This window comes from Aulonocara stuartgranti (assembly GCF_965226115.1).
Source record: "Aulonocara stuartgranti genome assembly, chromosome: 4".
NCBI classification, from domain to species: domain Eukaryota; kingdom Metazoa; phylum Chordata; class Actinopteri; order Cichliformes; family Cichlidae; genus Aulonocara; species Aulonocara stuartgranti.
Window position 1 is genome coordinate 9,093,734 of NC_138942.1, and position 15,525 is coordinate 9,109,258.

Consider the following 15,525-nt stretch of genomic DNA (forward strand, 5'->3'; position numbering starts at 1 on the left):
TGTTTTCATTCATATGCTTTCATTATTACTGATGAACTGTAATCATTTTTTAATCTCTTATCTGGATCCGTCCAATTCTAATGAGCAACAACAGATGGAAGATGTTTTTTTAATTTCTACAAAAACAATATTGTTCTTCCTTCGCTGTTAGACTCTCCATCTTGCTTGATTGTGTGGTATTTGGAATGCAAGAGTTTCAGCAAGATACTAAGCAAAGTATCGCTCCAGAAATGTCTGTCCCAACTTGTTTGATCTGCTTTTTTTACTGTTTCACAATACAAGAGGAATGACAGTCCCAAAACACATTCATGTCTTGTTATTATAGTCTTGAAGGGCTCACCTCAGTGGTTGGGATCCAATGGGAAATTGTTGGAAACTGTTCAATTTAGCCACAGGCTAGGGTGTGGCTGTTTCATCCCACAGGGGAAAAGAGTAATATTTGTTCTCATAGTCTTCTTTTCGTGTGGGTCGTGTGTTTGGAAAGAGGGTGTGCTATCCTGTATTTAAGCAGGGTTGTACTTCAATTGGGAGGGTTTTCTGAGTGATTAATATATCCTTGGGGGGGAAAAAAAGAAAAAGAAGAAAAAGACAAAAAAAGGAAAACCAACCAGCAACTTTTACTGTTTTTGGACTTCAAGTACTAACAACGCTTCTCAGCAGGTAAGTCACTTCATTTAGGGAAAATACATTTAGAACAATGACTCTCCTAGCTCTTATAATTTGTAAGATATATAGAACTTTGATGAGGCTTTTGTTTGATTTCTTTAATGTATCTGTTGATAAAATGAGTGATCATGTTCTTTCATTTTCACTCTAACTTTATCACTGTGTAGTACTAATTATAAAGTACTGTCACTGGAGTGGTACACTCTGTTAAAAGACTGCAGCAATTCTATGTTCTCTTGTAAAATCTCATTAGCCTGTGAAATACACTATTTTTACGCAGTGACAGTCGATGTGTGCTTTTGAAGGTCAGCGTAATGATATTAGAGTACATCATCAGAGACGAGGTCGAACCTGAGTTCTATATTGTTATAAGTTTATTCCTATGATTCTCACTGCAGTTAGGAGGAAATAAACATCCATGTTACAGGTATGAGCTGGTTGACATTTAAATTATTTTTTATTAGATCAACAGAGCTCGCAGCCACTGCAACATGACAGAGACAGCTGAAGCTGTAGCTGCTGACGTGAGCAGCAAGAGAAGTGTGACCATCGAAATATCAAATCTCGCTAACAGCTACTGCCTTATTAACCCCAGGTAAGCCCAGCCCGTGTTGTGACTTTTCGGGCTTATATGAAATACATAGAAGACCAAAAAAAAAAAAATGTTGAATGCATTTTTCTATTTGTGTACTAATTAGGGTATACCTTGAGAATGGGGATGCATACAACCCACCGCAACCTACAGTGCGCCCTCTAAAGACAGAGGTTTGCACATTCACCAAGTCCAGCAGCAAAGCAACAGGAGCTGTTGGTGTACTGACCTATGACCTTTTCGAGAGGTCACAGAATGACTTCGCTGAGACTGTGGCTCTCATGTTCTCCGTCCCCTGGGACTACAACCTGTACAAGAACTGGTTTGCAGTGGGCATCTATAAAAGGGGCCGTAACTGTGACAAGGATTTGTACAAAGAAATGTACTACGAGAAGAATCAGCATGAACATGGGTTTGTCAGGGAGGAAGCCACTGGGTCAGGAATCAATTACATGGGTAACCGCCTAGATATCAGGGCCACTATGTGTCCTCTAGGCAAAGCTATCATGAAGGTAGAGGTGTGGGATAAGCTTCTTACACCCATGGGCCAGCAGGCATATTAAAGGGCCCCTTGATACCAGTATTTTTGTCATGTTTCCTGACAGCAGAATTCATTCTCTGCCTTCTGCTTCTTCCTGGTAGACTGTTTCTAATACAGCAGGCATTGTTGCTGACATGTGTCTGTATACCTGGATATTACCCTTCAGTAAATCTGCTTAAGATATGAATTTAGTTTGTTTATAAATTCACCCCCCACCCTCCCAGCCCCCGATCACACACACACACACACACACGCACACACTGTATAATCACAGCTTCTCTCTGTTGCAATAGCATTCAGTTTTAAAATGGAATCTTTAGAAATGGAAATCAAAGAATGACTCACCGGAGGATGAGGGCATATAGCTTAATGAAATACGCTGAAAGCTTGTCTGTATTTACCTTGACACTGTAGTCTGAGGAATAAAATAAACCTTTTTTCTGAAGCTATTTGTGTATGACTGTCTGTTGACTGAGTTTAGAAGATGCAAAGGGTTTAAAAAATGAGATTTCCAAAGCATGCGCCATATGCTGTGCATTTATAAAGGCTTCATAAGGATCAATCTGAAGTGGGATTGATATAGACAAAAACAAAGGGTCCTGTTTCTTTTTGGGTGTCCCCTCCCCCCATGGCTGAATTCTACTTCGTCAAAGTCTTGGTATCACTTGAAAAACAATTGTATTATTTATGAAATTGTAATAGCTATTAGCTATGTTACGGCTAAATTACAAAATTTTCTGTAAAATCAAAGCATTCAATATCTCTAAAAACATGCAACGCAAGTCTGCGTTACTGGTTAGCCAAAAGATCATTCAGTATGCATGCCAAGTATCCTTGGGATAGATACTGTATGACTAGGTGAATGAGGCATGTTAAGTGCTTTGAATGGTCAAGTAGAGTAGAAAAGTGCTATTTTAGAACCAGTCCATTTACTGTTAATTTGCAGTAATAACTTGTAATGTAAGCTCATTACTTAATCTTTACGAAGCAGTAAACCTGAGATAACTTACATCTGCTTTCTTGTGATTATCATCTTGTCAAGTTGGATGAGATTTGGGTGAAGACCCTATTTTTGTAACTTGTGATACTTACTAAAAGCTTATAACTATTTAATTGGGTAGAAATTACCATCTTGTTGTGTAATGTCGTCATCAGATTTTATTTTCCAGTAATGGCACAGCCAATTCTTTGAAGAGACAGTCATTAACCTTAGGGAAATTTCCCTGTGAGCTTGTCACAAAGAAGGCACAATATCTCCTCTTAATTCACATCTTGTATGAGGTTATTATAGGTTCTGCTTATTCCGTCTACAATCTCAATACTGCCTTCCTGATTCTGTTTTCCCATTAGATTTATGGTGGTTTCGCCGTATTAACAGTTCAAACCCACAAAGAAGCTCAGATCAAAGGTTCTGCACTCTGTCACCTTTGCATTTGCATAAAAGCCAAACATAGAAAAGAGGCATAACCTCAGCATGTTTAAGCACAATCCCTGAAGCACTGTTGAGTGACACTGGAGAAACGAAACAGTCCCTATAAACAGATGGGAACACTAACAAGAAACTTTTAGGAGTTTTTTTTAGGTATTAACTTAAGGACAAATGCCTGCACATTCCTTTCAAATTTTCCTCTTCAATCTCTCCTTAGCATTTACTATACCTGTGCACACAAGTACACATTTATTATTTGCATCATACTGTTTACTGCATGTGTTTGTGTAAGTGTGCTCCAGTATTTGCATCTACATTAGTATGTACAGTATGTGTTTGCACCCTTTTGTGGTGAGCATCTCTTAGTCTGGATACGCACCTGCGCCTGCAGATATTTCATATCAAATGCATTCTTTTGTGCATTCTTTTGTGCATTATGCGATTTGTATTTTGAAGTGAAAAAAATCTTTGGAGAACAGTGCAGGATTAGACCCTTAAGCAAGGAAGAAAAGATATGAGAATTTTTTTTTCTAGGTAGATAAATATAAGAGGCTCAGCATTTGAGGACTGAAACAGATGCTAAACACGAGGGAATCTGACTACTTTTCTGATAAAACCTTCTGTTCCAATCCTTCCCGGATGTTAAGAGGCAAGGGAAGTGAATAAAAGCACGAGAGGAGCAAAGTCAACATGTCTTTTTATGAGCCATATATCAGCTGATCACATTTAAACGACTGCAAGGTTCTAGTTACAAACACTACAGGAAGTTGAGAAAAAAATTTTTTAAAGCACACAGCAACTCAAATAAAATTGGAAAACATGGGAAAATATAAAAACTGTTATTTATTTGCATTTTTAGGAAGCATTTTTACTTTATAATAGCATTTTCTGCATTATTATATCACAAATAATAATTATTGAATTCATTTCTGGCACTACTAATATAGTGGCTACATTTTTCATCAATTTTCACTTTATTTTTAGAAAAAGAAAAGAAGACACATGAAGCTTTGGAAAGGAGTGGCTTCCTTTCCATAATCCCCACCTGTTATTTCCTGTGTCTATTTAACATATTTTTTGATAATTCATTCTTAATATTAAATTTCAGCTTCCAGTTTATTTTGTTTTACAGTGATTCTAATCGCCAACAGTGTTTAAGAAATATATTTGTCAATCTGGTCGTGCAAAAGAAATTTCCATGATCTAAAGTTTGACCGTGGGCCTATACCTCTGTGTAAAAATCACCCAGGTTATAATCAGCTGCATAAAAGATATTATTGCCCCTTAAAATAAACAGGCTTCTACTTAAAAAGGTTAGTTTTTCAGCATCGTCAACAACAGAATAAGCTCTCAAAGACTGCCATCTAGAGGCCTCCTACATATATTATCTCACACAATTACCTGCTCTAAGCATTTTAGAGACAGCTGGGGGAAAGTATTTGGGTAAAAACCTTTTCTAAACTCTACAGTTTGTATACGACATTCATAATATAATATGTCCCATGAATAGCTATTTCAAATTCTTGGTTTTAAGAGGTAAAGCTGGCTTTGTGTCCTTCAGAAACTGATTACTCCGTGTCTCCTTCTCCTACCACCAGCTACAAACATGTCTTGACATCCAGCAGTGTCTGGTACACTTTGATAGTTTGCTGTGCATCTGACCTGATGTGTGTCAGGCTGGTACCCAACACCTGCAGCCCCAACTCTGGAGCTCAGTTTCAGGCTTCAGTCTCAGTCAGGTTCAGTTTCTGTAAGAGTGGGGGAAAAGGGGGAAGGTTGGCTTACACAGACGTGCTTGTTTGTTTTGTTTTCAAAGATTTATGCGGTTTATATTTCACAAACTCTTAATAATTCCTTTAAGCTGATACATGAAGGTCAAATGTCATGTTATTCCTGGCAGGGAACTGTCATACCATTTTAGTTTGTTATTTTTGAATCTCTCAGCATGTAGAGTGACACAGATGTGTATCATGTAACAATACCGATAGCCTGAAGGAAAACACTTAGGTGTTCTTTATTTTCAGAAGTTTTACATTAACAAAATCATTCTTGATGCTTTGAATCCTCTAAATATTTTTAATCTTGTAAAAAAGGATAGCGATTTGAATTTGAAACGTTCAGCTTTTTTTTTTTATTAACACTAAGCATATTCATTTAAACTTGAATTTATCCTGTCAGTCGACCTACTTTCCTTTTTATACCTTTAAGAAAATAAAATTTCAATGCAATAACCCCTACATAAAATTGCTCCATAAAGTAGCTAGAATTGATATTTTTATGCAAAAAGCATTAAGAAAGGATATTTGTAGTGATGACCTCACAGAAAAAAAATAGTTAAAATAAGTGAAACCAGGCTTCCCTTCACACTGAAGCATTCCCATGATTCCCAGCTCATTATTGGTTATCCTGCTTGAACACTTGGTTTTTTGACTGTTTGTTTTTTTGCTCAGAATTGCTCACAATATCCAGCTGTTTTGAATAAAAAGCACACTTATTGTTTCTGCCCAGGGCAAATTGGCAATTAAAGTAGCAGGTTTAGTGAACAATGTTCAGTATCTGCTGGATACAACAAAGAAGGCGTTTTCTCACAAGTTTGCAGTATCAGCTGAAAAAAAATGTGTGTTTACAGTTCATATATATATATAATTTGCTTTTTCAGGGATAAATGTCTCAGGTTCCTCATCAAACTGTTGATCTGCAGGCTGCTGCAGGCCTTGCTCCTTTTCATCATCACTGGAGAACTGATGTTTCTGGCTCTTTTCATTTTCATTTTCAGCTGGCAGTGAAACAAGGTTATCCATGCTTCATATTTCTTTGAGTTTATTCTGACTGATCTAGCAGCCGTTTTCATGTCAAACCTAGCTGAATGTACAGTCATCTGCTGCCAGCATGGTGTCAGCCAGCTGAAGGGTCAGCTCTGACACAGCAGTACCAGCTGCCTGGCTCTCACACAACAAAGTAATTACTCATGTCACACTGAATGACTCGCATCAGTGGGTGCGATCTTTAATTTTCATCAAATCTGGACAAACTCCAGTGTGTATGTGTGGCAATAATCTAGCAAGTGGGGAAAAAAACATGTGTCATGCAGAAAAAGTTTATTAGGCATCAGGACATCTATAAATCAAATGAAATATCACTAATTGATCAAGAACCTGATATAGGCTGACTTAAGATTCTCCCTTTCATCAGTCATACATGAATCCCCAGTCACACTATCAAGGGCACATATGAAAGCCTGCAGCAGTTGATAGATGCCCTAACATGCCCTCATTCCAACCACACTGCCAGATCACTGGGGTATTGCAGTCATGGGTTCCCATAGTGAGATGATCCAGAAGCACCTAACAAAGAGCCAAAACTCAACACCGTCAACCAGGTGCACAGCTGAGGCTCACTGGTCCCTCCTACTGAGAGAGAGGGGGGCAGTGTATCTTTTTTTTGCTCTAAAAAGTTTATTTCAGAAATACATGTTGGTGTGTTCATGGCTTTTCTATGAGAATTAGTTTAACTAGAAACTAATTCCAAAACAAGGTTAGGTTTGATAAAAAGGCTGTTTACATTTTATGCTCTGTAAAATCTAAATGCAATCAGAATGTAATTATTTGAAAATATCTTAAAACAAGAGTTCATTCACAATGGAACACAGAAAACTTGGTTTAAACTGGGAGATTTTACAATTTCATTAAAAAAAATATTAGCTAATTTTTCATTTAAGTACAGGAACATGTTTAGAGAAAGTTGGAACAATGGCAAAAAGTTCTGGGAAAGTAAATGGTACTAAAAAGAATCAGCTGGAGGAACATCTTGCAGCTAATTAGGTGAATTGGAAACATGCGACTAACATGATTGGGTATAAAAAGAGCATTTTAGAGAGGAAGAATTTCTCAGAAGTAAAGATGGGTAGATATGTATAGTAATTTCTGAATGTATAGGGGTGGAATTAGTAGCTTACACATCTGGAAAGACACCTTCAGTGCTGAAAGATATATACAGGTTTTAGATTAACATATGGTCCCATCCCATTTAGGGATTTCAGTGCAATTCAGGTAATTTTATATAGTGCCACATCACATATTTGGTGATTTGGCACTATATAAAAATTTGGTGATTTGGCACTGTATATAGTGCCAAATCACAACACCAGTTGTCTGAAGGCAGTATATGCTGCATTCTGTATCAACTAAAGGCTTTTCAATGAGCCTTTAGAACTCCCTGATAATAATGAATTGCAACAATCCAGCCTAGAAGTAATAAATGCATAAACTAGGTTTTCAGAATCACTCAGGGATAGGATATTTCTATTTTTAGACATTTTGCGCAAAATGCAAGAAGGCAGTCCTTCTACATATTTGTTTAATTTGCATATTTAAGAACATATCCTAGAGCTGAGGTAATGCCATACAGAGCAGGTATCTGGTTGGACACCATGTTTCTATGATTTCTAAGGTCAAGTTTTATTTGAATTTAGAAGCAGAGATTAGTGTCACCCAGGTCTTTTGTCTTTGAAACATTCCTGTAGTTTAACTAGTTGTTGTGTGTTTCCTCTGGCTTCATGGATGGATAAAGCTGGGTATCTTCTGCATAGCAATGAATATGTATGCCGTGTCTTCTAATAGTACTGCCGAGGAAAGTATAATATAAATAGAATTGGTCCCTGCACAGAACCTTGTGGAACTCCGTAATTAATCTTAGTGTGTGAACAACACTCCTCATGCGCATTAACAAATTAGAGTCTATTCGATACATATGATTCAACCCACTACAACTACGATTTCTGCAGTAAACTATTGTGATCGATTGTATCAAACTGCACTGAGGTCTAGCACGACAAGCATAGAGATGACTCCATTATCATAAGAAGAGTATTCATAACCTTACTAATGCTGTCTGAAACTCTTCAAATTAACCGTTTCTCTGCAGATTAGTTAACTGTTTCACAACTACTCTTTAAATAATTTTAGAAACAAAAGGAAAGGTAGAGATGAGCCTATTAGCTAAGTTAGGTCAAGTGTTCCTTTTTAAGTGTAAACTCTTTTTGAAAAGTCAAAATGAGCTAATATGTTTCTTAAAATATTGCAATCAAATCATTGCATTTTTTTTACTTAAATTTTTCAACTCAAAACAGGGTCCCTATGAAAATGCATTTGGATCAGCCGATTTATACTCAGCATATTATCTAATAGTACTGTGGTATATCTAAGAGGTTGGAGAAGAAACTATTGACCTCATACACTTGAAACGATTCCTGTTGAAATGATAGTTCGTGGCGCTACTACAAACCAATCCCAGATCCCTCAGAGAACATGTGTTGTTGATACATATTTAATATGTACATGCCTCTAAAAATAGAAACATTCAGAAGTATGTCACTATTTTTCTTTGTTTTATTGATGTGATGGGAAGCATCTCCCTTACTAAAGTGAGACACCCACAATGTCTTCCAGGAAGTTTTGATTTTGTTATTCTTTTGTTTTGAAGTCCATTAACCACTCTCTTTTTTGAGGTCAGCTTCCTGAAGGCCTGATTCATGGAGTGCACACACGATTACGGCCTAATGATGCTCACCTGAAAGGAGTTCTCCAATTATCCACTGCTAGTGGGTTAAACCATCAGATGAGAGCTGAGGGTGGGATCGGGCTGAATCTTCAATTTGGTTTGATTTAGTTAGTTTGCATATTATTTAGCTGGGGTGTGTTTGTAGTCAGATATATGTGAGCTGTGTTAAAATAACTACAGTATTTGTCTTTTGTAGCTGGACTGTGTCAGGGGAAATCTTTTAAATTTTATTGGTGGTGGTATGACCTGCACCTATTTAAGGAGGGGTTTTCTGAGCAGCTGCATTGGTCATTTTTAGATGTGTCACTGGTGAGCGTGTTAAACCTCTGTATGTGTAAAAGAAATATATTCAGAGCTCTGAGCAATGACTGTTTTTTCCCATTTGGTCCCCTTCACATTACCTTGCGAGCACTACATATATCTATTTGTTTATATGGTTTGGCTTGTTTGTGGTATTTTTATTACTGTTTTAAGCCATTAAATAGCAGCTTCATTGCCCAATGATATTGATCATTGGGCAGGTGGTGCCTTTAGTGCACTTGTATGTAGTTCCATGCACTTAATTGTGCCCATTTGCCAAAACATGCTGTTCCAGAAACAAAGGATTAAAAACCCAACAATGGGTTAACAGAGCCAAATACTGTCAAGCCTTGCATTGCTGTGATAGTAGAGATGAAGAAAAGATTATTAACAGGCTCCACTGTGTACAGGACTTTTGTGCTTAAGTATTTTCATGAAAAAATCAGTGTTTTTTTCCTTTCTTTGTTTTTTCTTGTGTTGTTTTGATAGTGGTGTCTGTGTTCAAAATTTACTTGTTTATGTCTGTTTGTCAGTTTTTAATAGAACCACCAGAGGGCAAAATTTCTTTCCTGAAACATTTTAAAGCTCATGTACAACTATTGGCCCTTTGTGTATAGAATGTATGTTAATATTTTGTGATTGATAAAACATGACTGATGTTGATTGCAGAGTCTCATCTTGCGCAATGGCACCAGAAAATGTATTTCCTGGCTCTAACTATAAGACGTAACGCAAAGTTGGATGAGATCAGAAGGGGGTGGGGAGGGTGAGAATGACCCGACATCTAGAGAGGAAGAAGGTCACTAAACACATTTTCCCACCCAGTCCTGCCAAACACACACACATAGACGCACACACAAATGCAGGCCCACCCTGTAGTGTTTTGTGTGCCAGATGAGGGCGTGATACATGACTGTTGTCACTGCTTCCTTCACTACCTCAGCACTTGAAGAGCACAGCAACTGCACTGCAATATACTGATCACTAAAGAGACAGTGAAACACTGACTAGAGCAAAAAGCAAGACCATCTGCCTTACACACAAGGGAAAAGGGTGTTTAATCAAATAGCTGCAAAGGTGAAAGGGTAATTTCACAAGAATGGTACTGTATTTACAAGTCATAGTAAGCATACAACTGTAGATTTATTGGTTTAAAATATAAAAAATAAAAATGCATACAGTTCATGGCATGAGAGCAGGCAGGATGTACTTTCACAGTAAGTCCATGAAGTCCTGACAATAGCAGAAATACATAAGAGTATATAAATACACATTTTTGTTCTAAATCTGAAAGCACTTATAGTGGCTTTATTGTCATTCAGGGCTAAAGATAAGACTTTTATCTTTTTGTCATTGTTCAGTGTTTGTCACAATTCTGTGCAGGCAACTTAAAATGTCTTTTGTCTGGAGGGAGATACGATTTTCTTTTAACCAGCTTCTCATCACATGAGTATGAAGATTACTTACAGTTAATAAAAACAGGCCTCGACCCTTTGAACAATTTGTGTGCTGTGACTTGAATAACTAGATCCATGCATATGGTTAACTTCTTCTCCTCCCTACACATACACACTATTGAGTGTTTAGGACCTTTGTCAAAGATCAGATATGAACATCTTTCTCCTTTTCAGAATTAAAAATCATTTAGTTTCTAAATGCTGTCTTCATAAATATATTTTATATTTTTAGGCTCAAAGTTTAACAGCAAAAAAACTAACAAAACATTGTCTATGAATGCAAAAGCAGCTCAGTAATAAACTTTACCTTGTCTTTCATCAGCCCGAGTGTCTTGCATAAAACAAAGTGTCAATACAAATTTTGTTTCTACTTTTACAAGCTCCGGAGCTTTCGTCAGGCTAATCACAAATATTGGGTTCTCCAGTATAAATGAAATACTGTGAGCAAACAAGAGATGACCAATGCTTCAAGCAACGGCCAACTCTAGTGTCAAGTGGTTTAAAACAAAACATTTTTGTCACAGTAAATGAGATACAGTATAGTACAGAACATAGTTTCTGACAGTGTTTGTCTGTATTAAGAAGTATGTCACCTAAGAGAAACAGCTGTGATGCCACAGAACATTATCTCTGAGATAGTGCCAACTATGTCTATGTGGCTAATTTAAGTTGTGAAGTGCAGAAGATCTAAAGATTCAGTCTCTGCTGAGATGAAAGTGTATGAGCAGTCTGTAAACAAGGTTAGGGGAAAAGAGAGAACATAGCTGAGCAGAGATTTTAGGTTATCAGGAGTTGCCATCCCCATTTTTGGTCTTAAGTACCACCAGGCTAACCATGACAGGGATCAGGCAGATGGGCGTGATGACCAAAGCAAACATGATGGCAGGTGGTGGGTCACTTAGCTCATCTGTGGGACAATCCTTGAAAAAAAGGGAATGAATGTCCAAAAAGGTCTGTTCCACCACACGGTTGGGCCATGGGATGAAGTATAAGTCACATATGTCTTCTGTACACATGCTTAGGTTGCTGTACCAACTGAATAGAAGGAGAACATGAAAAGTAAATTAGAAATTGGCATTTAAACAAAAAACATTCATTTTAAATATAAATGCACCCTACTTACCTGTTTACCTTACTCCAAACGCACCAGTCGGTTTCGTTCAGTGATGCCATTGCAAGCTTAAAACTTTGCACACAGTAAACAGCAAACATGTCGGAGAGGCAGCCCATTCCATCTGACTCATCTTCACAAACTACAGAGCAGAAGAGAAGAATCAACAACAACAAAAAAGGGGGGAAAGGGAAAAAGAAAGTGGCTTTAAAAATGAGTTGTACATAAAACAACTTCTGCAAGACTCCCTTTATCAAATTATATATGAAGATATATGATTATGTATGTTTAGAAGGTTATGCCACTTACCAAACTGTCCAGTGGCATCTGAAAGAGAAGAAAAAACACTTTTTAGCTTAAAAACATGTACATGAAGCAGTAAGTCTCTCCAAATCTGCCATGTAAGCCCTTCCTAATTCAGTTCATTAAAAAACGCATCTGTCCAAGCAAATCGGAGTACCATGGGAATTTTTAGTCTACTTTAGATAATGAATTCTTTCCACATCTCTAGCACAGAGGCAGGCACTTTCATATATAAAAGGGAGACCACACACTCACCGAAGAGAAAGGAGAGGAATAACCCTATGAAACCAAGTGCTCCCTTCATGTCAGAAAAAATGAATAAAGGTGTGTTTTCCCCAGCGTATAACCATGTATAAAAAACCAAAACTTCTTAGACTTCGCACAGCAAGGCATAACAGGAAACCCGACAGGATGGAAGAGAAGCAGTGCAATCTTCGGTTACCAGATGTCCAAACAATGTTACCCGCGGTTACCAGATGTTCTTCGAAGATCTGTCTGATGGCCCTGCGCCTTGGCAGCAGCTCTCCCCCTCTCTAACACATGTTTCTTTAAAAATTTCTTCCGCTTTTAAAGGGGTGGAGGCAACAAAGATTGTCCTCTCCATTCTCCCAAATAAAAGGGAGCACACCCAAGCTGGGGCTGGACTCACATCTGAAAACCCTTTACTCTTTAACTCTTGTTCTGCTTTTTAGTCTCAGTTTCTCACAGTCGAAGGCCTGGCCAGCTCACAGCATGTGATTTATTTGCCTTTTGGGCTGCCTCTGCCAAATAGGAAACATAAGTAAACATTTAGGACTTAGCGTTTCGGGGTGGATGTAATCATGACTCTGCAGGGTGTGCTCTGCAGACAGCCATGATTTCATATTTAGGTTAATTTGACCAAACCTGGAAAGAGTTGTTTGTCAGAGTTGACCAGCTGTTTAAAGGGCCAACTATCGTTACGCGTGCATGCTAGTAGGAAAACATTCTGTAATTAACGCTACAAGTACGGGAAATCTTGCTCATGTGTGTGATACATCTGGAAGATAGTTTCTCACTGTCCCTACTCACCACTTAAAAAAAAAAATTGTGTGCAAGAGAGGTGCTTTCACTGATTGAATTAAAAATGAAATCTATGGTTTAGGGTTTCTCACAACCAGCTTGTTAATTTATGACACTAAATCCATATGTTCGGCCTCTCACAACATCTGTTTGCCAAGCAACCTTTTGATTTAGTAATGACATCAGGAAATGTGTTCTCTTTTTTTTTTTCCAGCGGGTGGGGGGCTCAGAGTTGAGAGCACTGGCAGGGGGAGGAGGGGGACAGTCGGGGGATACAGGAAAAAAGGAAAAAAAGGAAGGCACAGGATGAGGAACAGTGAAAGGGGCGCTGCTCCAATGTTCTAGTTGTTTCACAACTCAGAGTTCATGCGTTGATCACAGACGTTGTGTGGGGTGAATGACGAACAAATTTAGGAAGTCGAGCCAGGTGGGGGCTGCTCGTGATGAGGTTTCAGTTAACCTCCAACCCCAAACCATTACGGGCCTCATGTCCACTGACGTTGACCCCTTACTGGTAGAGACCTCCCCAGGAGTTTGTCTTGGATTCTCATGGTAATACACAAGGACAAATCTTGGCAGAAAAAAGGATCCCTGAGTTCTGCTTTTCTGGTTTGTCAGTTCCAGACCAGGCAAATAAGTTTAGAAATGTAATCCAAAGCAATTCCTCAGAGGACACAATTACATAAACCCTATTTGGAACTGTAAAAATACAAAATCTAGGACATATAGACATAGATGTATAGCTGTCAGTCTATAATAAAGTGACAGAGAAAATGTATGCACTTACTAAGAGTCATCATCCTGTCTGTTGAGTTAAACTCTGCAAAGAAAGGGTATCAGTTAGTGAGCAGTCATGCATGAATTTTGTTTCTTCCTTGGTTTGTTGCTTATTTCTGTAAATGTACTTACCTACTGTTACTGTCGGACGCACAGTTACCTTTTCTTCACTTTGACATACCACTGCTGTGCTTGCTGTAATAAGAGGAATAAAATAAAGACCTGAACACTGGAATATAACTGTTGATTTAAAACACCACAATATTTTATACGTGCAAATAATCTTCTATATGTAGTTTGCAGGCCTGACTGGGGCAGTAAAGGAAATAACATGCCATGGTGAATGAACAAATGAGTGCATCCTCCCTTTGTCTAGCCCTTTTCTAGGGAAATCTTAATGTGTTCAACTCAAAAGCTCATCCCATGTGATCACGGTCTTATTGCGCGAAATAAATAAGTAATTGACTGAAATATTTTATTTATTAAAGACTCGTGACAACTGCATTTAAAAAAAATGCAACAAGATTCATAAAAATATCCTCCTAAAGTAAAAAAAAACTGATCCAAGACAAATCAGTTGTCTTGGGCTGATCACAATTACTCTGTGACCCTTAATCCAAACTGTTTCAGTGTAAAACTCAGTCATGGCATTGACTAAACTCCTTACTAAAATCTACTAATTACTAAAAGTTTTCTTTGAATTCTTACTGAGAGGTGAGTTCTTGGAAAAGTTAAAAGATTAAGTCAGAATAATAAAAATTAGGATAGCATAAAGCCTTTACTTACCCCAGATGAAAAAAGGCATAAAAACTCTGAAATACATAACTAAGAATCTGGTGAGTGTCATTTTGCCTAATGTTCTTCTCCTCTTCCCTGATGGGTAAGAATTACATATCTCAACCTTTTGCAGGAAGGCTGTGTAAAGCAACAGGAAGCCCTCATTTCCTAGTAGGGGCGGACTCACCAAATGGGGCAAAGAGCCTCTGATAAAGTTAGGACTATTGCGGCCCATTGGTGCAGGACTATCAATCTCTCTCTCTCTTCATCTATTTCCTTAGTTTGTCCCACCCTCTGTTTTCAGGGGCCACACTTTGTCCTGTTTTTCTCTTCCCCACTTTCTGCCTCTTTATTTATCATTGCAAGCAGAATTTTATTGCAAACATGGTTTCCAGCTGCAGGAGTTTCTGATCAAATGCAAGCTATGTTAGACTGACAGGATACATGCTGCTGACAAGTCGCTTTTCATGTCTTGCATAAATAAAGATTTAGAGAAGTAAATGTTTTAAGTCAATTATTTTTAGGAGAAACACACAGGGTTGCAAATCACAAAGAAGAGATACTTTTTTAGCTTATTGTTCAGAAATATCAGACAAAGTTTTAATGAATCTACAGTTAATCTACATTTTTTTAGGTTATAGATTCATATTTCATTACTGTGGAGCAACTGACTAACCGTGGGTAAAGAATATCTATCTATCTCAATAAACCTCTGTGGTAAAGAGAGGTGGCTGGAATATCCAGTATGAAATTGATGCGCGTCACTGAGGGATGAGTACTCTTTTTCAGCTGCTAGGCTTGGAAGAAATCCAAGTAGCAGAGGCCAAAATTGCTTCCACATTTCATTTCAGTTAAAAGAGGCCACTGTTTTACATGTAATGGACTGAACTTTAAAAATCCAGCATATAGAAGCTTAAATATTGAACTTGGAGTGTGAACGAAGTGGAGCACGAAGCATATTTGAAATGTAAG

General features: G+C 37.9%; 2 protein-coding genes across 3 annotated transcripts; one reads left to right on the forward strand and one right to left on the reverse strand.

Annotated features, from left to right (window-relative positions):
- Positions 1-357: 357 nt before the first annotated feature.
- apnl (actinoporin-like protein) lies at positions 358-2,244 on the forward strand. The gene is made up of 3 exons (XM_082531242.1): positions 358-660; positions 1,131-1,261; positions 1,365-2,244. Exons 2-3 carry the CDS (start codon positions 1,158-1,160, stop codon positions 1,819-1,821), a joined length of 561 nt encoding a protein of 186 aa, XP_082387368.1. The 5' UTR covers positions 358-660; positions 1,131-1,157; the 3' UTR covers positions 1,822-2,244.
- A 7,873-nt stretch (positions 2,245-10,117) lies between these two features.
- On the reverse strand, positions 10,118-14,734 carry ramp2 (receptor (G protein-coupled) activity modifying protein 2). Of its 2 annotated transcripts, XM_082529617.1 has the most exons (6): positions 14,563-14,734; positions 13,909-13,971; positions 13,787-13,819; positions 11,965-11,982; positions 11,668-11,797; positions 10,118-11,579 (listed from the first exon to the last, which is right to left on the reverse strand). In XM_082529617.1, the coding sequence occupies exons 1-6, from the start codon at positions 14,621-14,623 to the stop codon at positions 11,330-11,332; spliced, it is 555 nt and encodes a 184-aa protein (XP_082385743.1). In that variant the 5' UTR covers positions 14,624-14,734; the 3' UTR covers positions 10,118-11,329. The 2 variants fall into 2 exon arrangements, with proteins under 2 accessions (XP_082385743.1, XP_082385744.1); XM_082529618.1 differs by lacking the exons at positions 13,787-13,819; positions 13,909-13,971; positions 14,563-14,734 and adding an exon at positions 12,214-13,710.
- Positions 14,735-15,525: the final 791 nt, after the last annotated feature.